The sequence below is a fragment of the Mixophyes fleayi genome, chromosome 10 (genome assembly GCF_038048845.1).
Source record: "Mixophyes fleayi isolate aMixFle1 chromosome 10, aMixFle1.hap1, whole genome shotgun sequence".
NCBI classification, from domain to species: domain Eukaryota; kingdom Metazoa; phylum Chordata; class Amphibia; order Anura; family Limnodynastidae; genus Mixophyes; species Mixophyes fleayi.
The window spans coordinates 82650647-82676335 of record NC_134411.1 but is presented as its reverse complement, the minus strand read 5'-3'; the positions used below and the strand labels follow the sequence as shown (position 1 = coordinate 82676335).

At 39.3% G+C, this 25689-nt stretch overlaps 1 protein-coding gene across 2 annotated transcripts in view; it reads left to right on the top strand.

Moving 5' to 3' along the window:
- Nucleotides 1–648: 648 nt before the first annotated feature.
- Nucleotides 649–25689, top strand: part of WWOX (WW domain containing oxidoreductase) — an 820606-nt gene continuing 795565 nt past the window's right edge. For both annotated transcript variants that reach the window (XM_075188989.1, XM_075188990.1), the window contains exons 1-5: nucleotides 649–964; nucleotides 4878–4994; nucleotides 7403–7467; nucleotides 7733–7790; nucleotides 8745–8923. In XM_075188989.1, the coding sequence (XP_075045090.1) occupies nucleotides 4888–4994; nucleotides 7403–7467; nucleotides 7733–7790; nucleotides 8745–8923 (409 nt within the window). In that variant the 5' untranslated portion in view covers nucleotides 649–964; nucleotides 4878–4887. The remainder of the gene's footprint in view (nucleotides 965–4877; nucleotides 4995–7402; nucleotides 7468–7732; nucleotides 7791–8744; nucleotides 8924–25689) is intronic.

The following is a 25689-nucleotide window of genomic DNA, read 5'->3' as shown; positions in this document are numbered from 1 at the left end:
CAACGCTGTAACTTTTAACGCTAGTTTTATTTTAATCTTACTTTGATTAAATTAATTGTTTTTACTTGTTGCTGACATTAAGGGTAACAGGTCAGAAGGATAGAGGGCTGCACTTGCGGTCCCCAAAGTGTATCGGGTTGCCCATCATCTTACAGTCCTGTGCCACTATACCAGTCCCGTGACCAGGCAGCAGAGTGCATTTGATCCGGTGAGGTGCAGTTTTTAAATCTGGTGCCGAGACAAAAAGTGCTGTTGCTCTTAGCAACCAATCAGGCTCATTGTCAACTTACACTCAGCAGTCATTTCATTTGTGGTGTTTATAAAAGGAAAGCAAATATTGGATTGGGTGTTATGGGCAGCACCACACTTTTTTCTTCGCACCAGTTTGTAGAAATAGCTTTAATTGTGTATATATCTATATATATATATATATATATATATATATATATATATATATAATGTGAAATCATCTGGATGCTACAAAGTGCACCAATTCCTCAGTAGGACACAATGCCAGTAATTAAGCAGGCTGGTAATCAGTAAACAATAAGACTTCTGATTACTACAGTACGTCTGTGTCTCTGTCAGATGAACACTAGGGAACTGTAAGCTGAGGCAATGTGTTGCCAGAGGGAGGTATTATGAGAACACAGGAAGTATAGCAAAGCTAGTGGTGTATAGAATTCTATGATCAGTACATGTGCATTCTGCAGACAGTGTTGCTTATAAATACCCACAGACTGCTGCTGTGTTCCATTCATGCACAGGGACTGTTTATCTTTATTTCAACATTATCTTCCTCTCCCTTACGTGCAGATATTAGTTTGTGACGCTGATGCTGAGCCCAGAGGAATAACACAGGCATAGAAAGTCTTTGTTCCCAGGAGCTTACAATCTAGTGGCAGTGCGTGGGAGATTGAAGTGGTGCAAACTCGCTTGAACTGCAATCGGCATCCTTCTAAAGGCAAGTGCCTTTATCCACTAAGCTCCCTTTATGATATGCACAGTAATCCTGCTCCTCTGTTATTCCAGCCATAAATTATTATGAAAACAGAAAATTGTATGTTGTGTTGTTTGTTTCACGGTATCTAGGATTGCAATAAAGGAGTTGCGGTGATCAATAATAAACATTTAACCCTTTCAGCACTGGAATTGCATTTAATTGTGGAGGAGTATAAGCGCTAGAGTGGTATAATTGCGTCTTCATCTCATTTAGTATTTTTGTATACTATATTTGATATTAGAAGAACTAAACTTGGCACTTGTTAGTTATATGGTTGCCGCAATTGACACGGAGGAGGAGCTGCGTTTTGTGCTCCGCTGCTCTTGCGTGTGTTTTTGCCCGCACAGACATATTGGGCCGTATGCTGAGTTAAACTTACGCCAGTTTGCATAGAGCAAATTCGCACTGCGCATGCCTACAAAGAGTATGGAGGCATATACATCAACGCAGACATGTGCGTATCAAGTACTTGCTCCTGCTTGTAACTGGAGAGGTGGAACGGGGGAGGGAAGGGTTGTGTAAACGCAGGGCAAGTAGAGTAACGGCGCGTTCATGCCAATGCTTCCCATGCAGACCTGCAGAAACGTATATATATATATATATGGCTGTTAGTAGGTCTATGCAAATACACGCTGAGGATGATGACTTAGTGTAAACCAGGCTCATATGCTATCGTTGTAGAACCACAGGCATCTCGAGATGACTATGACTCTGCGTATGGGTGAAAATACTTTATTTCTGTGTGTGATTTTATTAAGAGTTATTTACTCACATTTTGCGTCCAGCTCCGTATCACCCCAGTTGTCTCCCCGTATGCTCAGTGGATAACTGAATTGATGGAATGACAGGCGGGCAGTACAGCTCTTGCATTAAGTGTGGCACCCCTATAGTTAACATGTACCCTAAACTTTGATCTTCAAAAGTTATTGATGAACATTTATGAAAACTGGGGCGCATGTAACCATGCATAAAGCTGCTGTAATCCTCTGCATGGTGGGAGTGCTTAGAAATTTCATCCTGAAGCCACAACATTTTTGGTCACCCCCTTTACACATTAGGGGGTAAATATATTAATCTCTGGATTCTTGAACTCCCGCGAGTTCGGCGTCTTCAGCGCTTAAATTTAAAGCGGCTCTGCCTTGTAAAGGGAAGTTTACCTTTACAAGGCAGCGCCGCTTTAAATTTAAGCGCTGAAGACGCCGAACTCGCGGGGGTTCAAGAATCCGGAGATTAATACATTTACCCCTAGATGTGCTAGTGCAGGGTTTCCCAAACCTAGTCCACAGGGCTCCCTAACAGTGCAGGTTTTCCATATCTCCTTGCTGGAGCACAGGTGTATTCATTACTGATTGACACATTGTAAGAGATCCACAGGTGGTCCTAATTATGTCACATGTGATCCGGAAAACCTTCATTGTTAGGGAGCCCTGAGGACTGGGCTTGGGAAACCCTGTGCTAGTGAATGAATCAAGTGTTCAGTTCTGTACAACAATCACCTGTGCTAATTATCTCTGCACCTGATGGGAGGGGAACGTTCATTTCAATCTGGTTGTCTCTAGCATAAGAACTGCACATTGGTAGAAGCAGCTCAGGAAGAGGTTGTATTTAAATTGTATGTTACCTGTTTGTAAAATATTTATTGTTTTAGTTGACATTATTTCAGGTAGTTATTTTATTTTGGCTTTACTTAAAAAACAAATAAATAATGTAATTTTAAATATATGTATTTCAAGAGATCTCTTTTAGAACAAATGGAATGTAACAAGGGAAATAATTATAAAATACAGTTTGTTTTTTTTGTATTTCAACTATTGTTTTATCAGATTTTTGCATAAATATAATTGAGAATATTTGTATCTTAGTTTTATTAATTAACATAAAAACTCTTATTTCAGTGCGTTTTAAAAGGCGTCCTCTACACGATACTATCCAATATGAGATTCTACCTCTGTGCTCTCATCTACACGCTAAGCCCTAGTAAAAGTTTTGTTTTTTATATTAGAAAACAATGGGCAACAGTTTATTATTTATTGTACATATTTTGTTTTTTTTTATCATTTAATGCTTTTCTTACATAGTTTATCATTATACTGTGAACCTTACTTAGCTTAAAAAAATAAAATAAAATAAAAATATTCGCTTGGCAAATGTAAATTGAAAGACCTCAATTAAATATGGGCAGTCATAGCTGAAGTGCTGACATAGACCTGTGTGTGTAGTTGCAATGTTTTATTTATGTTTTATTAACATTTGGCAATGACAACAGAACCACATCTAAATACAATGTCATGAAATGGTCACACAAGCATGTTGAAAACAGGGAGTTTCAGACACAGCATTGCATTAGCCTGTTTTAATAGGGATATTTCCAGGTGTTAAAGGTTTGTCTCCAGAATGTCCCTATTTTTCAATACTTATCAGCTGTAAAGTGCAATATCGTTTTATCTACATAGAGCAGGACTGGCCAACCTGTGACACTCCAGGTGTTATAAAACTACAATCCCCAGCATGCTTTACCAGTAGATAACCTGCCTATAGCTGGTAGTGTATGCTGGGACTTGTAGTTTCACAACACCCGCAGAACCGCAGGTTGGCTAGGACTGGCATACAGGATATAATTCACACTATTATCTGGGCTGTATAAGTTAATATATAGTGCTGCATATTTAAAATACAAAAAGAGCATTATAACTGTGTCATGCTGAGGATGACCGCAGACCATGTATGTCAGATTGAATGTGGTGTGTGTGTAGATAATATTGAAATGTCGACAGCTGTATTAAAAGAATCAAATATAGTGACAGCACAAATTTTAGAGGCTATTTTAGAAACTGATTTTAAAAAGCCGCCCCTCTTTTCTGGAATGGTGAAGGACATTATTTGCAGAGCTCAATATAGTGCAGCGTCATGTCATCTACACTTGAGTCCATTGCTTCTGTCCAGTGGCTTAATAACAATGGACAATTCCAGTTTGGTAACTATTTACCCTGAGACCTTTATGGGGAGACTCAATTATTCACAAGGACACTTAGGTACCGTGCACATTGTGTACTGCGGGATGTTATTGGTAATAATATACACCGTACTTGCCAACATGGGAGATCTCCAAAGTTGCTCATATCTTGGGGGTGTGGCCATGCTAAGCATGTTTTAGGCCCCGCCCCTACTACTCAATACCAATTTTGGCCTATTATAGCAGGGGTGGGGACAGGATGATGTGATTAGCTCTACCCCACCCACTTTACTAACAAAGCGGGCAGGTTTCGGGAGGTTGCCCTGCTCTTTCGGGAGTCCGGGAGAGCTCCCAAAAATTCAGGAGTCTCCTGGACATTCCGGGAGAGCAGGGCAACTATGATCTACGCTCATTTTTGCTCGCACCTCATAGAGGTGAGCGATGTTTTCTGTACCACAATAGCAGTGTTTGTATGCATAAATATATTGCGCAACATTCCTACAAGACCTTGTAGCTAATTGGATCTCCCCCTCAATGTTATTACCTCATTGGGTTGAAGCATAGCAGGACAAATCCCCTGAGAGATAAAATGCAGAAAATATTAAAATAAACTTGTCTTTTCCATCTACGTAATCAACCTGCAATGCAAATATTCCATGAAAAGTTAACTTGTGGAATTCATGAATTTAGTGAATGGTGATGAAGTGGTCTCTACAAGATGCGTTGGCACTAAACAGGTTAATGAATTGACTATTTAGTGTCTGACATGCCAAATCGGCACATGTTCTATGTTTGCTGGGGTTGCCCAATCAGATCAGTCCTTTCTCTTTCTGTTCGTTGAGCTTGGGAGACCTCTGGTGGTAGAATAGCAGTTCACACACTGATTTACATTATTAATCAATAATAACATTACATTTGCAGCCGCAGTGCCATGGCAGCCCTGAAGTACGCAGGCCTGGATGATACAGATAGTGAGGATGAGCTGCCGCCCGGCTGGGAAGAGAGGAGCACAAAGGATGGATGGGTTTACTATGCCAAGTAAGAGTCCTGGATGTATGGGGAGAATGTAAGAGGGCTGGGTCAGCTAAGAGTTAAACAGTCCTACCTGGAATATCCCTGATGTCTGTCTTACAAAGTAATGTGCAAATTGCATAAATACGGCCACGTAATCATTTTATATTATATTCCCATAAATATATTTAGATTTTGTAGAGTTTTTCGTAGTCCGAACAAAGTTTTGGGGCTAGATTTACTAAACTGCGGGTTTGAAAAAGTGGAGGTGTTGCCTATAGCAACCAATCAGATTCTAGCTGTCATTTTGTAGAATGTACTAAATAAATGATAACTAGAATCTGATTGGTTGTTATGGGCAACACCTCCACTTATCCTTTTAGGAAGCTTTAGTAAATCTACAAACAAAACTGAATCTTTACATAATAAGACTAAGTGGTAGATTTACTAAAGCTTCCTAAAAGGATAAGTGGGGGTGTTGCCCATAGCAACCAATCAGATTCTAGTTATCATTTATTTAGTACATTCTACAAAATGACAGCTAGAATCTGATTGGTTGCTATAGGCAACATCTCCACTTTTTCAAACCCACAGTTTAGTAAATATACCCCCTGAAGTCTGAATTTTTCAGTGTATCAGCTGTTATTTCTACATTTTAAAATTTAGAGATAATTATAATTTCAATTGTTTGCCATTATAGCACTCAATGGTTTTGTTGTAGGCAGCTTCAGGTATAACGTATGAAACATTACTGTTCATCCTTGTGCCAAACCTCTGCGCTATTCAGTAAGCGAAAGGACATCCAGGTTTGATGCAGGTATTCACACACCGTGTCCTCTAAACACTTATTAATGACGATAGATACTTTGGACTTGGTACTGGGCAATTGACTGGTACTTACACATTAGGGGCCTTAACTTGAGAAACTTCTTATTTTAGTCTCCTGGACAAAACCATGTTATAATGCAAGGGGTGCAAATTAGTTTTCTGTTTTGCACATAAGTTATATACTGACTGTTTTTTCATGTAGTACACAAATACCTGATAGCTTATTTGTACACTGAAATTTAAAGTTGATATTTGTGTGCTGAAAAAACAGTCAGTATTTAACGTATGTGCAAAACAGAATTCTAATTTGCACCCCTTGCATTGTAACGTGGTTTTCTCCAGGAGACTGAAATAAGAAGTTTCTCAAGTTAAGATCCTTAATGAATCAGGCCCTAGATTGTTAGTTCTAAAGGCTAGTGAACGAATGTTACTGCACTTTGGTTTGACCATTGGCAGGGTTCGACATCACAATCCTGTGTGTGCTTAAATTCAGATTTACAGAGATAGCACAGACGCTGAGAGATGCAATATGCTGGTGCTGAACTGAAAAAATTTCTGCTATACAATTTTGATTTGTACGATTATGTTCTATTTATTCTTTCTATCACTTTCGTATTTGTTCTCCAAATGAACTTAAAAACACTTACATTTATATTTAAACAGTATCATTTATATAAGGGGGCTTGTAATATACTTGTGCTATTAAATGTTAATTCCACCCAAACCTGAAAATGTAATTTTGGGCGATATTCTATAAGTTATACACAATAACAGAATGTTGCTTGTCTGATGTCCAGCATTCCACCTGATCTGATTGGTCACTGATGTCTGCCATGTTTCAGCAAGGCTCTCCTTGCTCCTTCCACAAAAGACTTTTTTAATAGAGACATCTTTTTGTCCATGCTGTCAGTCTTCAGGGGAGCCACTGGATTGGGTGGAAGTTATCCTTTAACTTTCCTGTTCTAAAAGTTGCATGTCAAGAATTTCATACTCACATCCAGATCGCTAACATAGACACACTGTTCACCACCTTCTTCTATCCCACCTATCCATGAATTTTAACAGCCCAGCAATGTGAATTATCCCTCCATGTTTCAGTAATCCCCATCAACTCCTGGGGCCTGATTCATTAAGGATCTTAACTTAAGAAACTTCTTATTTAAGTCTACTGGACAAAACCATGTTACAATGCAAGGGGTGCAAATTAGCATTCTGTTTTGCACATAAGTTAAATACTGCCTGTTTTTTCATGTAGCACCCAAATTTCAACTTTAAATTTCAGTGTACAAATAAGCTTGCAAGTATTTGTGTGCTACATGAAAAAACAGGCAGTATTTAACTTATGTGCAAAACAGAATGCTAATTTGCACCCCTTGCATTGTAACATGGTTTTGTCCAGTAGACTTAAATAAGAAGTTTCTTAAGTTAAGATCCTTAATGAATCAGGCCTCTAGTGTTCCTCACTTGACATCCTAACACACAACACCCTAAAGTTTTGCTTGGAACTCGGTCTGTATTATGCATTAATTTTGTAAAGTGTTGTAAGACCCTCACTGATCTGTGAATTATGTGCTAATAAAGTAACAATTCTGCATTTCGTTTAATAGCCACTTAGATGAAAAAACCCAGTGGGAACATCCGAAAACTGGAAAGCGGAAGAGAATTGCAGGAGGTCGGTAATGAGTTCAATTTCTACTCTTTATGATTAATCTTGTTTGCGTTACGTGTTGGTAAAATATGTTTTCTGCATGAGCTAATCTGTGTAATGTTAGCTGTGGGGGGTAGGTATTAATTTTAATAGGATTTTTTTTTTTATAGAACAGTGTTATCTGCATTAACCTGCCCAATATTCCTGATCAGATCACCATGGGTATGTTCTGTCTTTCCAGTAATTAGACAAAGTAGTTGACTAATGCACACCTCTACTTATCTTGTAGACCTTCCATATGGATGGGAACAAGAGACGGATGAAAATGGACAGATATATTTTGTCGAGTGAGTATGGTATACATGTAATTATGGATCTATCCCTAGATTATGTTTAATAGTTATAGAGTAATTACTGTAAGAGGCAAGTGCACCGTAATAATTGCATAATGGACATTTTAGTTATCCGGTTTCTTGACGGCAGAAAAATGAAAACGCTTCTTTTAAAACCCGATACATTTATTCATACATGTGAAATGAATAAAAGTGGCATGTAAACAGATTTCAGGGATACCATGTTGTTTGTTTTAAATGGGAGTGGTACTGTGCCTGTTTTCTGTGCTTGCTAAAAGCCAAGCGCATTCTATGAAAGAGACCAAGACAGAAATATGGCAGCTTGCAGGGAGCGGTGCTGAAATGGTTTAAAGAGTAAACACAGTACACCCCTGTACAACATATCAAAATAAGTTTCCAAGTGTACTTGCACTATCTAACCTCATTCACGAATGCGCGCTAACACTAGCATATGACAGTGTAAAGGTAGCAGCCTTCAGGATTGGTGATCTCTATATTGCGCAATGCTATTACATATAGTCCACCGTTCTGACCGCTAAACAAGGTCCAGCATTTAAGAATGGGGTGGACAAAAGCTATATAGCAAAGTTCATAAATACCATAATGCTAATGTGGATGTTATGTTTCTGTTCTGTACAGGTTCAAACCACACAGCATCAAGCGTACTATAACTGGAGTAAATATCAGGGGGTTGCTGTAATTATATAAAACTAACTATGGGAAGACTATTGGAAAAGTGTTTTTTATCTCGATAAAATTCCAAAAAATTCAAAGATATTTATTTTAACTTACTGTCAAAACAAATCTGTCCTGAAATAACCAATAGGTAGATTCACTCGCATGGACTAAGAAATTATAAAGTGATTCTCGTTTGGCATCTAAAAATTGTATATTTGGTCTGGTCATAAAGGGGAGTAGTTGATTGATTGTTTGCTTTTCTCCCCACAGCCACCTGAATAAGAGGACTACTTACCTTGATCCAAGACTTGCTTTTACTGTAGAAGATCAGCCTGCAAAGACAAACACCAGACAGAAGTATGACGGAAACACCACGGCTATGGATACTCTCCAGGGCTGTGATCTGTCGGGGAAGGTGGTGATAGTTACTGGAGCCAACACTGGGATTGGTAAGTGCAATGTCTGAGAAAGTTTACTGTGTTTTTAAAAAAAAGTACTAAAGTAAAAAATATAGTATTTTTTTATATGACCAAAATGGTTGGTTAGGAAAGATAAGTAAAATTAAAAAAAACATTTGTACAGAGAACCTCTTTTAGGGTCTCTTCTGACCAGTCTCCATTATTACTGGGAAGTCTAATGGTGGAGCCGCTATACTGGTGGACAATACCCTCTTATACCCTGTTATTAAAATGTTACTGGTGACCGTGTTGCCCAGAATATGGTCCATGATTTTCAGGCCTCAAAATTTAAGTGTAGCTATTGATCGTAAGTGTTGCATCCTCCCAACCCACATGCACACACATGTTGTCTGAAAAATCCCTCAGGTGCCCTATTCTATTACTTCATGGGCAGCACGTTGACTTAGTGGTTAGCACTTCTGCCTCTCAGCACTGGGGTCATGAGTTCGATTCCCGACCATGGCCTTATCTGTGTGGAGTTTGCATGTTCTCCTCGTGTTTGCGTGGGTTTCCTCCAGGTGCTCCGGTTTCCTCCCACACTCCAAAAACATGCTAGTAGGTTAATTGGCTGTTAACATATTGACCCTAGTCTCTGTGTGTGTGTGTGTGTTAGGGAATTTAGACTGTAAGCTCCAATGGGACAGGGACTTATGTGAGTGAGTTCTCTGTACAGCGCTGCGGAATTAGTGGCGCTATATAAATGATGATGATGATGATGGGACGCTGCAAAATAGATTTAAAGTGACCGTATACTTCTTCAGCATACGTCATTTGTATGTGTAGCACTGTGTTATACTATGTATTAATAGAAGGATAGCCCTTCGGTGAGTTCCCCGTACTAATTACTTTAAAAACAAATGGTAGTCTGAGTTACTGCTGTATTTTGTTGACAAGGATTTCCCTTATTACATGTGACGCCTGGCTTACTCTTGTTTTATACCCCATACTGTCTGTGTGTTGGAACATCCTGACTTTTGTTTATTCTGAAGAAAATGTAGTTATCTGATGCTTTTATGTGTGTTCTCCACCGAGTCAGACTAGCAAAAAGTTATACTTCCCCCATCGTTGCCATTGCACACTGGGGTGAACTCTGTGGAGTCACGTGACTTTGGATATCCTAGATCTGGTTGTCCAGAGTGGTACAACAACAAAACCGTGTGCGTCTTAGGAACCAGTGGCGGTGGGTGAATACAGGGTTGATAATACAATATTAGTACATTTACAACATAACAGTAAATTTAAATGAAAATAACAGCAGTGAAACAAGGCACTAACGGTTGTAATTTAAAAAAGGGGGAGAGCAAAGGAAAAAAAGTAATGTTGTGTGTGTGTGTGTGTGTGTGTGTGTCGTTGATTATAATGTTTAAAAAAAATTGGATGTGTAATATTAATGAAGAGTAAATCATGAAAAGTAATTAATTAAATAGATTTGACAAACTAATGTATAGACATCAGTGATAATAACTGTAAAAGAAACATTTTAATAATAAAAATAACATTTATTGGGGAATAATACTAATTACGCTTATTAGTGCTTTTTTGCACTGTGTTGCCGCAGCTATGCTATAAAGATATAAGGATATTCTCAGAGGTATCGTTCTATGCAACCATTGTCTTGTACCACGACAGTCCTTAGACAGTCTCCATTGATATACAAAATATGTCACAAAAATCATACAGTGGTTACTGTATAATAAAAAGTAAATATTGAGCACATGGCACTAGACTATCAAACAATATATGGTCCAGAGTCCAATACATAAAGTACATGTCCCATCACATTTCCCGAATATAATCCTATTCTAACCATACTGCCATCACCGACTCGTACTGGCCCTTCTACAAGACTCCAATACTTCCTTTTATCTGCATTCTCAGATGCCAAGGTTATGGAGGAGAACTGTCCTTGGTTATAGCTGAAGTTGTATTTTCTAATACAGTGGTTCAATATATGTCATTTTTTTTTTTTTAATCTTGCACTCCAATCAAATGTCGGTATTCCATTTTTCCATTACCCCAAAAGAGGTGGTTCCCAATAGAATGTATGGCATATCTGACATTAGGCCACCAAAAGCAGATTCATTGGATTTACATATTTGTCAACTTTTACATTTCATTGTAAAAGATGACACAAGTTATCAAACCGCTTTTAGCTTTTTCAGGAGACAATGCGAATCTTTGGTGGTGGCTGGGAACAGATGTGGCTCTCTGTTAATGTAAATATTTGCACAGTAAAACATACAGAAATGTTTGGGCCCCCCCGACACACAGCTTCTGCACCACTGAACTCTGATTGGTTGGAGTCCAGAAGAATAGCAGTCTTGACTGTATCAGGTGTCAAGACATCTAGGTTGCTTCCTGTACTAGCTGCGTTTGTCACTGTTTGTTTTTGTTTTTGTTTTTACACGGTCTGATGAGCTCCACTCGCTATGTGATCATGTAGCAATACCAAATGGTGTGCCACGAGAAATCATTATTAGCTGGTCCTCTCACTTGCACATCCTTCCCTCCACCATTAAAAAATGGCGAGCTTTGTTGATTTAGCGAGCTGGCAAGCCCTGGGAGAATCAGCTGCATGTAGCAGCCCCTACTCTAGTTAGGGCTCTGGTTAGGGGAACAACACAACATTTGTGGGCATTACATCAGCCCTTCGTCAGGTATTAACAAGGTGGCGATATATACAGCCAAATATATACCTGTCGGATAAGTGACAGCAATGACCTGGACAAGTCACACCATAACCAGGATAGCCAGTGTCCCAGAACTTACCTACCAACAATATAGTAAGTATAAAATAAAGCTAATAAGTTTATAGACAGCAGTATCAATAATAAAAAAAAAAGTTGTAACCCCAAATGGAACTTCAAAGTGGTCACCCATGCATTTCTGTATTTAAAATAAATAGTTCCAGATTCCCATATCTCTCTGAAACTAAGCTCGTCACTCAATTTTTATTAGAGATGTTCACTGACCCCAGTGTTTTGGTTTTGGTTTTGGATTTGGGTTAACTTCGTGTTTTGGTTTTGACAAAACCGTCCTCTTGTGTTTTGGTTTTGGATCCCTAATTTTTTCTAAAATCCCTTTTTTTCTAAAATCACATTATTTGGCTCTTTTTTTGTTCCTACATTATTATTAATTTTTAGTTATTTCCAGTCAATTGTTGTCAAGTGACAAGAACACTGCTACCCCTCCTGTTTCTGTGTGAGCAATGGCACTGAGCAATGTCACTGTAGACTGGAGAGTGACAAGAACACTGCTACCCCTGTTTCTGTGTGAGCAATGGCACTGAGCAATGTCACTGGAGACTGGAGAGTGACAAGAACACTGCTACCCCTGTTTCTGTGTGAGCAATGGCACTGAGCAATGTCACTGGAGACTGGAGAGTGACAAGAACACTGCTACCACTGTTCCTGTGTGAGCAATGTCACTGGATCTCCTGGGGAGGGAGGTACTTATGGAATCCAAAACCCACAAGATCCGACAACGCAACAATGATGTTTTGCCTCGATTCAGATCCGAGGATGCGCAAAAATGCCGAGCCGCCTCGCGAGCCTACTCGGATCCCCTAAGTTCGGGAAACCGAGCCCGAGCATCTCTAATTTGTACCCTTCAGGTACACTAATGTTCCAGAATTTGCAGATAAAACTGTTCACTAAGAGCAGAATTTTTATCTTCTTTTTTTTGTAATCTGCTTTTTAGCGTTCGTAATTTTCATTTCAAAGTATCATAATAGGGAGTGATGTTTGATTAACTTATGTGAGACCACAAGGATATTTTATGAAATATATAACCCTACTGGATTGACGTGTGTGGTATCTTTTTAATGCAGTGCTGTTGGTATTGTGGAGTGAGTAACCTTGCCACCCCTGATTGAAGACCCACAATTATGATCTGCCCCGCATGGGAACATTTCAGTCTGAGTGATCGATTAACGTCTATGTGTTATTATCATTTTACTTCTTATGTCACCTCTAAGTACCATTTCTACTACGATCCTTTCCTATATGAAAAGAGAGGGAAATCTTAAACAAAATTGGAACTAGTTATAAAATGGTCCGTCTTACCAATGGAGCATTGGTAGCATAACTGGAGGTAAATATTTTTTTTTTATGAACATTGTAACTCATAACATTTGATTAAAGACTAGCTAGCAATATGTATTAGTTTGCTGGCATCACCCCCTCCGTTCTTAAATCTTTCTGCCTAATCTTGGGACTGTGCTCAATATAGACCAGGGGTCAGGGAACTTTTTTACCTCTTAACCCAAATTATATTTAGATACGCCGACGTTACCCCCTTGATTTGAAAGGAAGGAAATCATATATTATTTATTATTGGAATTCAAAATGTTATTGAATCTATTCAAAATTTCTTTGAAAGCTTCAACTTCAAAACTTCAGGTTTTGGAGAAATGATGTTGCTTCATTTTTTATACGAGAGCATCAATATTGGGGCATTTTGGTGTCAGAGCAATTTGGATACAGTCTTCAGCGTCCAATAGATTTCTCTGCTTTGTTTTTATGTTTGTTAGAGTGGAAAATCCTTGTTCGCAAAGGTAGGTTGTTGCAAAAGGCAGCAACTTTTGACTGCCTCCTCATGTGCAATTTTGAATGCCTTTGCAGCTGTTGCCATCCAAAAATATGACAGATCTGCTTTGTTTTCAAATGCAATACGTGCTTCATTATTGCATCGGAGCTCAAGAAGTGCCTCTGCCAACCCTTGAGGCTCTTCTGGTACAACAGCAATTTCACATTTAAAGGGGTCTACAATCCAACTAACAGCATGTGAATCGGCAGCATTACCCCCAGGAATTTCATTTTTACCCCATTTGGGGTAATTTACCCCTTTTCCCTGACCACTGAGCTAGACTATCTCTCAAGCTATTCCGCCAGCTCTAATAACCTGGCTCTTGGGTAAGCTGTCAGTCACACATCTGTCCACTAGAGGCATGTCATTATTCTTATCTCTACTTTTCCTGTACATAACGCTAATGAACCCTTCAGAAGTGAATACACTTTCTACATGCAAATAATGCATTCTAGTAGGATTATGTAATCCTGTAAATTTAATTGTCTGATGCATTGTGCTAATGTCCTTAATCATGGATATTAAACTCCCCTCACCCACTCTCCACAACTAACAGATATCGTCCACAAACCTCCAGTACTTGATGACATTATCTTGAAACTCAAGGTTATTGACTAATTAAATGTTTTTCCAAATCAAGCATGAGTAAATTTGCATATGTGGGTGTGAAAGACCGTGCCCTTCAAACGCCCTGAATCTGCAGATAATAATCACTAAACCTGAAAAAAATGTGTTTAATCATAATTCTAGAATCTTCCGTGTCCATATAATGTTATAGAAGATGGCGTACAAAGACCAAGGGGTATATTTACTAAACTGCAGGTTTGAAAGAGTGGAGATGTTGCCTATAGCAACCAATCAGATTCTAGTTTTCATGTTGTAGAAAGTACTACATAAATGATAGCTAGAATCTGATTGGTTGCTATAGGCAACATCTCCACCATTTCAAACCCACAGTTTAGTAAATATACCCCCAAGAAGCCTAAATACAAATAAAGGCAAAATCCCCATTTCTCATTACCTCATGAATATTTCCAATTATATATTTATTTAATATATTTCTGTCAGATTTTTGGTTACAGCTGATGAGCTTTCAAGCACAACCACACTTTGATAAATGGCTTTGGCAGCCTTGTGGTGAGTCGGATACACTGGAACATGTGTTCTTATGAAAATAGTGGTCAGAATCCTTCTAGGGTTTGTGTGTGTTTTACTATGGGATATTAGCGTTTCTGTGAAGATGAACGACACATGATGGACAGAATTACTTTCTTTGAAAATACACAGAAAGGGAGAAGATTTTTTGAAAAAAAACCATTCGCTCAGCATCTCGCTTTCACAGAGTCTCTCTGTAACAGGTGGCAAAGTATTGCTCAAATATTATATATTAAGCAAAGCCATTGGAGTCTCTGGTAATCGCTGCCAAAGACACACTTAATACTGCTCCTCTTTGCAGGCTCCTTTTCCAGAAAGCTCTTGGTTATTGGCACCGGGTTGGTGTCAAGCCTGCCTCACTGAGAACTTGACATAAGTTATGTGGGAGACTCTGATGCTAAAAAGGGTTTATTCATATTAACCCTCCAAAGCCTTAATACCTTGCTTGTACAGTCTTCCAGGTGTTCATCAAAGAGCCGCGTTACAGCGTGTTGCACTAGTAACCGTAGAGGTTTGCTTGGAGAGTGCACAGAGAGTGAATGAAGACGTTTTCCATTTGTGCTGTTGAATTATTAATCTACCACTGTTTGCAGATGGCACACTGTATATATAACTTTTATACGGGTTCCCTAGTTTTTTGTTTTTTATTTCTTTAAAAGCTCCCTCACTTCTCAGAGTAACTTAATTTACTAGAAGTCGGTACACTTCCTAAGCTGCGTGTGTCTTTAGGGGTATATTCTAATGCTTTCTGTAAAGGGTTAGGGGTTCCTGGCTTATTATTCTGAGGTATAGTTTAGGCTCAAATAAAAGGCGTATGTATTAACACGGTGGTTAGCACTTCTGTCTCACAGCACTGGGGTCATGAGTTCAATTCTCGACCATGGTCTTATCTGTGTGGAGTTTGTATGTTCTCCCCGTGTTTGCGTGGGTTTCCTCCGGGTGCTCCGGTTTCCTCCCACACTCCAAATACATACTGGTAGGTTAATTGGCTCCTATTAAAATTGACCCTAGTGTGTGTATGTGTGTGTGTGTGTGTGTGTGTGTGTGTGTGTGTATGTGTATGTTCGGGAATTTGGACTGTAAGCTCCAATGGGGCAGGGACTGATGTGAGTGAGTTCTCTATACAGCGCTGCGGAATTAGTGGTGCTATATAAATAACTGATAATGATTAAGCGTTTATATCAAGAGCAAGAACTGACGCTGAAGATTACATACGACATATTACAGCTCCACTTGTTCTGCAAGTTTACTCTTCAAATCCTCCCACCCCCCAATGAATTTAGTTTATTTTAGTATATTTTTAGAACACCTTAGTCATATGTCGTTTGATTTTTTTATCCTTAACTTTTTACAAATAAAATACTGCATGCATATACTGATGTACTGGATTATTGGAGATTTCAAACCAGAAGTGATTTTCTAGCTTTTCTTTCTGCAAACGCAGCAATCAATTTGGAAAGATCCAACTTTCGTGCCACGTCACGGTTAATATTGAGCATGTCCTGCCCGTTCAATCGCTCTTGCCCCATAGATGAACGATGATAGTTTTTTTACGTCCTTCGGCACACTGAACGTTTGTTCACCAGATACTGGGAAACTGAGGAAAATGCGCAAAGCAATTATGATGTTGGAAAACACCCCAGAAAGTCCTAGTTCTAGGATTTCGGTAAGACGTTTCTTTGACTTGCTTTCCAACTTAAAGTTTATACTATATATTTGCTTCAGGAAAATTAGTTTGTCACTGAAATCTTGGGCAATATTTTTCTTGCATTGTTGTTGAAAGTTTTCAGTTGCGGAGCATAGGTCTTCATTACTCGTTTTGTTGAACTCCCAATGAAACTTATACAAGTTACTTAAGCAAACTGCAGAGATTGAGCCAGGCGCACGCTTATAAAAACATTGCAGCGCGCGCACAGCAAATGGACATTGCCGCCGCTGATTCTGCCCCCAGGGCAGCCTGTGCTCCGTTTTGAGTATGCTTTCGTGCTCCGTTTTGAGTATGCTTAGTAGCGCACACACCCAGTTGGTGTGTGTGCGCTACTAACTCGGGTTCCTCCACTTAGTAGGACCAGAAATAAGTAATACTTAATTTTCCGCAGCCGTGGAGCGTGTACAGTAGTTAGTTTCTGTGGTCTGGTATCGTGACTTTTGCCATCCTCACCATTTATTTATATAGCACCACTGATTCCGCAGCGCTGTACAGAGAACTCATTCACATCAGTCCCTGCCCCATTGGAGCTTACATTCTGAATTCCATAACATACACACAGACAGAGAGACTAGGGTCAAATTTGATAGCAGGCAATTATCCTACTAGTGTGTTTTTGGAGTGTGGGAGGAAACCGGAGCACCCGGAGGAACCCACGCAAACACGGGGAGAACATACAAACTCCACACAGATAAGGCCATGGTCGGGAATTGAACTCATGACCCTAGTGCTGTGAGCAGAAGTGCTAACCACTTAGCCTCCGTGCAAGGTGGTCGTTGTGATGTGGTTGAGGTTCGTGGAACCGGACAGTACTGTAGGTGTCGAGGTAGAATGAGTAAAAATCTGAGTAAGGAGAAGGATGTTTTGGGTGAGGGAAGGAGATGGGGTTATGTGGAAGAGGAGGAATATGGGGGTAGGTAGTGTAGGAAGTTGGGGGTGAGAGTGTGAAGTACATTGACAGGTCTGATGGGTTTGTTAAATGAGTGTGTTCAAGGACAAAGTGTGGCGAGAGTGGCGGTAGGAGAGATGCGTAGAATAATAGGTGAGATAAGTGAGCCAAAGTAGGAATTAAAACAGAGAGTGGAGAGAACAAGAGCAATGGAATCAGCGGATAGATGGTAAATACAGCTGTAGAAACATATAAGAATGAGAGATGCAGAATTGATAGCAGGACCAAGAGTGCAGATGGAAAATCCTTTAGAAAGTTGTAAACAGTATAATGGTGCAGGATAGAAGGAAGATGGAGGTAGAGGGTAAAAGTATCACAAAAGTTATATATAAAGATGAAAAATGAGTATATATTAAATTAAAAATAGTAATGAGAGTAGAGTATTAGATTTCGATAGACCTGAAAATAGAGATACAAGTAGGGTATAAATAGAGGTGACAAGTGGAGGTGAAAAATAAAAACACAAATTAAAATAAAAGTAAAGTAAAGGTGGAAATGCAATAGAGATGTCAAATGGAGATACAAGTATAGAAACACGAATAGAAATCCAAAAAAAAACGGATACTAATGATAGTAGTACAGATGGGATAGGAGTAAAAGTAGGTGAAATAAGTTTTAGGTAGCGTCTAATAGCGTGCAAATGAAGAATGCCGGTGTAAAAAGCAGGTGAATGATACAAATAACGTAGATAAGTAAATAGATAAATAAATACAAATACATGTAAATAAATAAAAATACAAAATGGATATAGAAAGTAATGCAATGAAATAAAATAAAAGGCAAACTGTTCTTGTAGTATAGGTAGGTTACCAACGCGTTTCACCACGTGTAGTGGCTTCCTCGGTGGGTTCTGCGTACACAATGGTCGACCATCTTGTGACGCCGCCTATTTAAGTGCTCGGGCTTATTTTCTCGCCAAAAAAGTATGAATTTCATTGGATGCTCAGATCGTTGGTGGTATAATGTTTAATTATTAGTCTAAGTATAGATTAGTTCTAGTTACTGCCCTGTTACTTCATTTATACTATTTACCTTTAAAAGTGTTCAGTTGTTCATGTAAAAAAACTGATATTTTAAAATGTTTTAATAAAAACAAACCTGTTGAATCTATACAAGCTGGAGCATTGTAATAATAAAAAGTTGATGGAATGAACTTACCTAACACACCAATTCTGCAACTCCTCGAGTAAACGTTGACTATCAGAGAGTCCAGTCCAGTTTCCTAATTATAAACAAACTATTGCCTTGCGAAGTTGTGAGTCACTCACCCCAGCTAATCTCCAGGATAAGTGACGTACCCACGTATCTGTGTGGATAGATGCACCATGCACAGAGAGAGCAATTAGCAAATGGAATGATATTAGAGAAAAAGTCGGAGCACAAAAACAATAAGTGTGAAAATTTTGAGCCCCCTCCCTCTGGTAGTGCCTGCTCTTGATTGCAAACACATGTTAGAGCATACCTACGCCATCGTCATCACTATCACTCAGCACTTACTCCTCGTCTGTGAAACTCACGGTAGATGCAGTTTAATGCAGAATACAGCACGTGTCGGCATTTACGTTCCTTAATGAATCAACCCCATTGTCTGCAAATTTGGGTTGCCATATTTAAAGTGGACCAGCTCATAGGCAAACCGAGGGGAGGGGGGTTCCTAGTGCCTGGAAAACCCCCTCAAATCCTGAGGCACTGTATAATTGAGGTGGCTGGACCCTGCCCCCACGTCACACGGCTCTGCTTGAAAAGGGAGAGCTGTGCGCACCTAACAGTAGTGCATGCAGCATTGCCCATGTATATTATAGAGATAGGAGGAGTTGGAGAGCAGCCAAGCACTTCCTAAAATTATAGCCACACCCCCAGGCATGCTGGTCATGCCCACTGGTGGCGTGGTGTGGAAACCCCCCCTCTACAAATCCTGCGTTTGCCCCTGCAGCTAAACTACACACAGTGGAGACAGCCGTGTTGTGAGCTAAACCAATATTTAGCCTGTCCCTTACTAGAAATGTAGAAACACAGAATTTGATGATAGAAAGAACCTATAGGTCCATGTAATTAATTTTTGGGTGTTTAACTTGGAAGTGTTAACAATAGCAATTTGTCCACATGTGCTTGATCCCCTCTACCGACTTCTCTCATGCCGTCCCTTAGTATGTAAGCTCCTATGAACAGGGCATTCTTCCCTTCTGTCTCGATACCATCTCTTCCTCTTCTACTCCACTGTACCTATTTTACTCGGAGATAGAAGTCTTGGTTCTAATTGTTTTACCCTGTACTGTGACACCTTGGTAGACTGTCTGTACTATTAATCCATATTTTGTACGGCGCTGCGGATACCTTGTGGCGCCATATACATAAAGAATAATTATAATAATGCCTCCTTTTACTGTATAAGTCCCCATCACAAATGCTGGGAAACCCTTGTATGAATCAAAAGGTGTCTCATTAAAAATCCTCTTATTTTATAAAGCATACTGCCTTCCTGAACTCTATTAAAACAATTGTTATATTTGAATGTTTCTGTCATATTACTTCTGTCCCTTCGCTCCTCTATAAGCTGTACTTGGTTAGCTCATGATTAGTTTTGTTATAAAGCTCATTTACCATTTCTCTGATTGGTTTTTATATTAGTAATGTCTTTTTGGAGATGGGGCCTCCAGAACTGTACTTGGTACTCTGGGTGAGGTCTTGGCAGTGACCTATGGAGTGACAACATAACCGCCCTCTTCCTGCTCCTAATATTTCTTACTATACAATAACATGATTTTGGTGAGGCAGTCCCGAATGGCTGGCATAGAAGGGGCGGAGTCTACATAATATGGGCGGGGCTTTAATCCTAAGGGCCGTTTTTTAATGATAAGTTGCAGGGCTTGTTTTGTACCCTTTCTGCCTGTATAAATGTTAGGAGGTATGATATCATCAGAGTCTATGGGCCTGAGTCATTAAGGCGAAAAATGGGTAAATGTTCTTTGGGACAAACCATGTTACAATGCAAGGGGTGCAAAGTAGTTTATTATTTTGCGCATAAGTTAAATACTGGCTGTTTTTTCATCTAGCACACAAATAGTTAATAGCTTTATTACTAAGAGAGAGAGCGCTAAGCATAAAGTCATAGAGGTACAAATACAATTTATTAAACGTATATAATCACATATAGTGATAAAAATAGGGCATTTATATGTATTCCAATAATCTAAGTAGAAACCTTATAACGGTATAAAGTAGATGGTGTATATATATACTGGACACCGGTACAGTGGATACTAGTGGCACACTTGTCAACAGAGTTTACCGAGGATTTAACATCTGTGTGTTATATTTCTAGTCTGCAATACGGACTCCTCCAATTGCGGTGAGGTTATTTCCGCCCGCTTTATATGGTACCATATTTTTTTATATATTTTTTGGCCATTTTCCTGTGACATTGTTTTTTATCTCAGAACTTTGGGAATCATTTATCTACGGATCACTTTATTCCCTCTACTTTATACCGTTATAAGGTTTCTACTTAGATTATTGGAATACATATAAATGCCCTATTTGTATCACTATATGTGATTATATACGTTTAATAAATTGTATTTGTACCTCTATGACTTTATGCTTAGCGCTCTCTCTCTTTTTTCCATTTTTGCTTGTATTTCTATGACAGTTCCAGATTCTGGGCCTGAGTCATTAAGGAGAGCACAGCATAAAAAAGGAGTAACTTTGAATCTGGGCAAAACCATGTTGCATTGGAGGGGGAGGTAAGTTTAAAATGTGGGGACAGATTTATATTTGGGATAGAGCATGTCCTAGATCAACTTTACATTTCAGTGTAAAAATAAATCTATCAAGTATTTGTGCGCTAGATGAATAAACAGCCAGTATTTATCTGATGTGCAAAAATTAAAGTAATTTGCAACCCTTCCATTGTAACATGGTTTGTCCTGGAGAACATTTACTCCTTTTTTCTGCCTTACTTTCCTTAATGACTCAGGCCCTCTGTCGGCAGAGAGCTGCAGCATTTAGTAATTATATAAGGGTCTTGTATGCAGCGCCTTACAATTCTATAGCTTTATTACTACACTGAAATTTAAAGCTGATCTAGGACATGCCCTACCCCAACTATAAATCTGGCCCCACATTTTAAATTGACCTCCCCCTCCAATGCAACATGGTTTTGCCCAGGTGCAAATGTTACTCCTTTTTTATGCTTTGCTCTCCTTAATGACTCAGGCCTTATATCTCCAAGGTCTGTTGTTGACAATACTTCACCCTTCGTTTTGTATTTTACATTTGGATTTTGTGTCCCACATGCATTAATTTACATTTTAATGTATTACATTTAACATTACGCACTTTGGTCCATGTCTCTATTTTCACAAAGCATTTCTTTTAGCCATACTGGGGTATCAACCCTCTTACAACTCTATGTATCGTCTGCAAAAAGACATCCCTTCACTTATAGACCACAAGGTGTCGCTAATGGAAAATAAAACTAGATCCAGAATGGATCCCTGCGTATTCTAATGGTTACTATCCCTTCGTCTGAGCTCACTGCATTGACTACAGTCCAAGGATTTTCAGTTTCTGAATATGTTTCCTGGGGAAGTGAGGAATGGTGTATGTAGATGTCTTGCTGAAATCTAAATAAGTTATAACCAATGAACTACCATAATCTATCACTTTAGATACTGGGAAGAAAAACAAAAATCCACTGTACTTGTTTGAATTAATCTCTTAGCAGCAAATTTTTACTGTTGTGGATTTTGTAATTTATTTGACTCTTACTAATCAGCAACTGCCCCCGTCCCCCCCAATTAATGTCCCTATTATTTATTTGAGACTAACATGTCTATAGTTTAGTCTATCATATTCTGCCTTTCTTGTATTGGAACTACATTTGCCATTTTCCACCACCTGGAATTATACCTGTTAAAGGCAGTTGGTTAAAAAGTTTGGTAAATAGCGTGGCAAGCACTACCCTTAGCACTTATAAAACTCTTTGGGCAGCACGGTGGCTCAGTGGTTAGCACTTCTGCCTTGCCGCACTGGGGTCATGAGTTAAATTCCCAACCATGGCCTTATCTGTGTGGAGTTTGTATGTTCTCCCGTGTTTGCGTGGGTTTCCTCCGGGTGCTCCGGTTTCCTCCCACACACCAAAAACATACTGGTAAGTTAATTGGCTGCTATCAAAATTGACCCTAGTCTGTGTGTATGTCTGTCTCTCTCTCTGTGTCTGTGTGTATATTAGGGAATTTAGACTGTAAGCTCCAATGGGGCAGGGACTGATGTGAGCGAGTTCTCTGTACAGCGCTGCGGAATTAGTGACGCTATATAAATAAATGATGATGATGATGCCATCTAGACCCATTGCTTTCTAACTCGTCTATATCTATCTCTCCCCCTTGACGAATGGATTCAACAATCTTTACCATGAGTCTCCTATCTATCTGAGCAGTAGCTTCTTTCAGACACCCAACCTCTATTTTCTTACTATAAAATCACCTAAGAAAAGGGACCCTATCACTGTTTCTAGAACCAGAAAGTTCCTGGCATAATGTACAGCTTCTGGAATAGCTGCTAAGGCCCACATCCAGATTCTTCCAGATCCCACATAGGTCCAAACATTCTGTTCTTAGGTGGCCTCTCATCATATTATTATTATTATTATTATTATTATTATTATTATTATTATAGGTGGCCTCTTAGGCAGTGACGGAAATTTAGGGGTTGACTGAGTCACACTTCTGGCTAGTGATTTCACTGTGCAAATATGAGAACTGCGTACTGATTGGACAATCCCTAAATGTCAAGACGTTTGTTTGAGGCAAATGACAAAATCATTATGCCAAATGGTAAAATACTTACATGATTTTAATTAGCAAACCAAGACATGGGAACTAAGCGTGTCTCAGATGTATCAGTGCACTCTTTTTACTGCTCAAGAGATTGTACAATTCCAAGCATTGTTTTCATTGTATCATAATCTCCTTCCATTGTCTTGTGTACTTTCTTTTATGCCAACAATATACAGTATGTACATACCTGTTTTAGTATTTGTTACAAGTAAAAATAAACTGTAAATGGCTTCACAACAGATAACAATATTGACCATTACAAAATAAAGTCTAGTCACAATACATAAGTAAATAATGCCATATTTAAAGACTTTCACACAGTCCCAGAACTTGAGATGTCTGAATATTTATGTTTGCTGTGTAGCTTAGTCTGACATGGCTTGCATGGAGAGATAATCCGTATCTGTGTCTTATATTGGGTTTAAAGATCCACCAGGCAGGGTGAAAAATTCAGTCTTGGTGCCACTTAACAGAAGCCCAGGGGGCCGCTCCGTGCAGCCGTTGTGATTTGTCTCCCGGATGAACGCCAGACCGTGGGATGCGGTGGAGTGGTTGTGTGAGATGGAGGACCAATCAGAAGCTGCAGTTGGGGAGACTGTGGCTTCTGATTGGTCATTCTGCAGCTATTTTAGTGCTTGACAGTTTATGTGATATTGTAGCTTCAAAGATGGGAAATACGGTATGCTGTGCATAAAAAAAGCAGCTTAATCTTAAAATGTATTCTGTTCTAATAAGATGCCCAGTGTTTGTGTGCTACATGCATATTCCCTGCATGCAAAAAGGGAAGAATTGCACTTGCATCACAATATAGTCTTTCCAGATCCAATTTGCACCTTTTGTTGGATTTGAGCTTAACTCTAAATTTGGTCCTTTAAATGCAATTGGACTTCCAACGGCTGTCACTGGCGTTGTTTCAGGCCCTGTACTTAGTGCAGACAGCACTCATTTAGACTGCATCAGGGCCTAGGGTCGAAAAAGTACGCTCTTATGCTGCAAAATATATCTGGATTATCCCCTCACCAGGAAAACTTAATTCAGTTGATTTTTTTTTTTTTAAATATTTTTTTGATAAAAACATCAGATTGGATTTTCCACTTTTCATCAGTTCACGTTTCTTTCCTCTTTAAAAAAAACAAAAAATCTTTGATGTGTTTGCTGTGCACAACCTAGAGATAAATCCATCCCTTTTATTATTGTTAAGAGAGACAATATTATGATGTAAAGGCTTATTGGGAAATTACAATGTAATTATTTATTTATCATTTCTTTTCTTGTATTTTTCTTCTATTTCATTGATGTTGTTAAATACAAAAAGTGGTAGAAAATAAAGCTCAGCAGTGATGTACATTTCAAACATCGATGGATATTTTCCTTTCCTTAGATCTTAAAATATTCCAATTGGCTTTTGAGAATGATGGCAGTCTAAGATTTGCCCTCTAGAGGGCACTGTTGCTCTTTAGAACATATAAATGGCTGCCTCAAAATCCTAGCGTTTTCCTTGAAGAATTGTAACTTCTTTATAAGACTGTTTAACCCTGAAACTTTTATTTAGGTAGCATGTAACATCTATTATCACATAATTATACAGATAGTATTATATTATCTTTGCATGTTACGTGGCTTAAAAATTATAAACCTATACAGTGGCGAAAGTACTGCCAATGCAGGGGGTGCTGTGGAGTGGTGGCGAGGGGTGACCCATTGCTGCTGAGTGGTTTCTGCCACTGGCTGCGCCAACTATTGGCACAGAGCATGCGTAATGAGGCCCCAACGTGTTTCTCTGTGTGTGCACCAGCCTCCGTGCAAGCTCAGAAGGGCAAGGCAATAGGGAATTGGACTGCAACACTATTTGCTATGAGGCCCCGTGATCGATGTTGAATGTTATTATTCATTTTTGTTTATTAATAAATATATTTCTATTATATTAACAAAAGAGGCAAGAGAGGGCCCTAGTCACGAGCTTACAATAGGAGTTTGATACATGAGGTTAAGTGCCACGGATTGCATATTGGTCCAGCCCGGGGCAAACGTGAGATTTGTAGAGGGGGGTTTCCACACCACGCCACCAGTGGGCGTGACCATGCATGGGGGCGTGGCTATAATATTAGACAGTGCTTGGCTGCTCTCCAACTCTTCCTATCCCTATAATATACATGGGCAATGCTGCATGCACTACTGTTAGGTGCACGCAGCTCTCCCCTTTCAAGCAGAGCTGTGTGAAGCGGTGTCGGGGTCCAGCCCCCTCAGTTATACAGTGCCCCAGGCTTGGAGGGGGGTTTCTATGCACTAGGAAACCCCACCTCGGTTTGCCTATGCAGCCGGATTGCAATGCTACACCCATCTAGTAGAGATCTTACATTTTCAATCCATGTGCAGAAACCCTAACCTGACCACATGAATTTGCTCATTCCTTTAGTGCTTTGAAAATGCACAAGAGCCAGTTAGAACGTGGGTGAATAATTGCACCATTCAAGCCTACGGATGACTGAGAGTTGCACATAGTTTAGAGACACTAGCA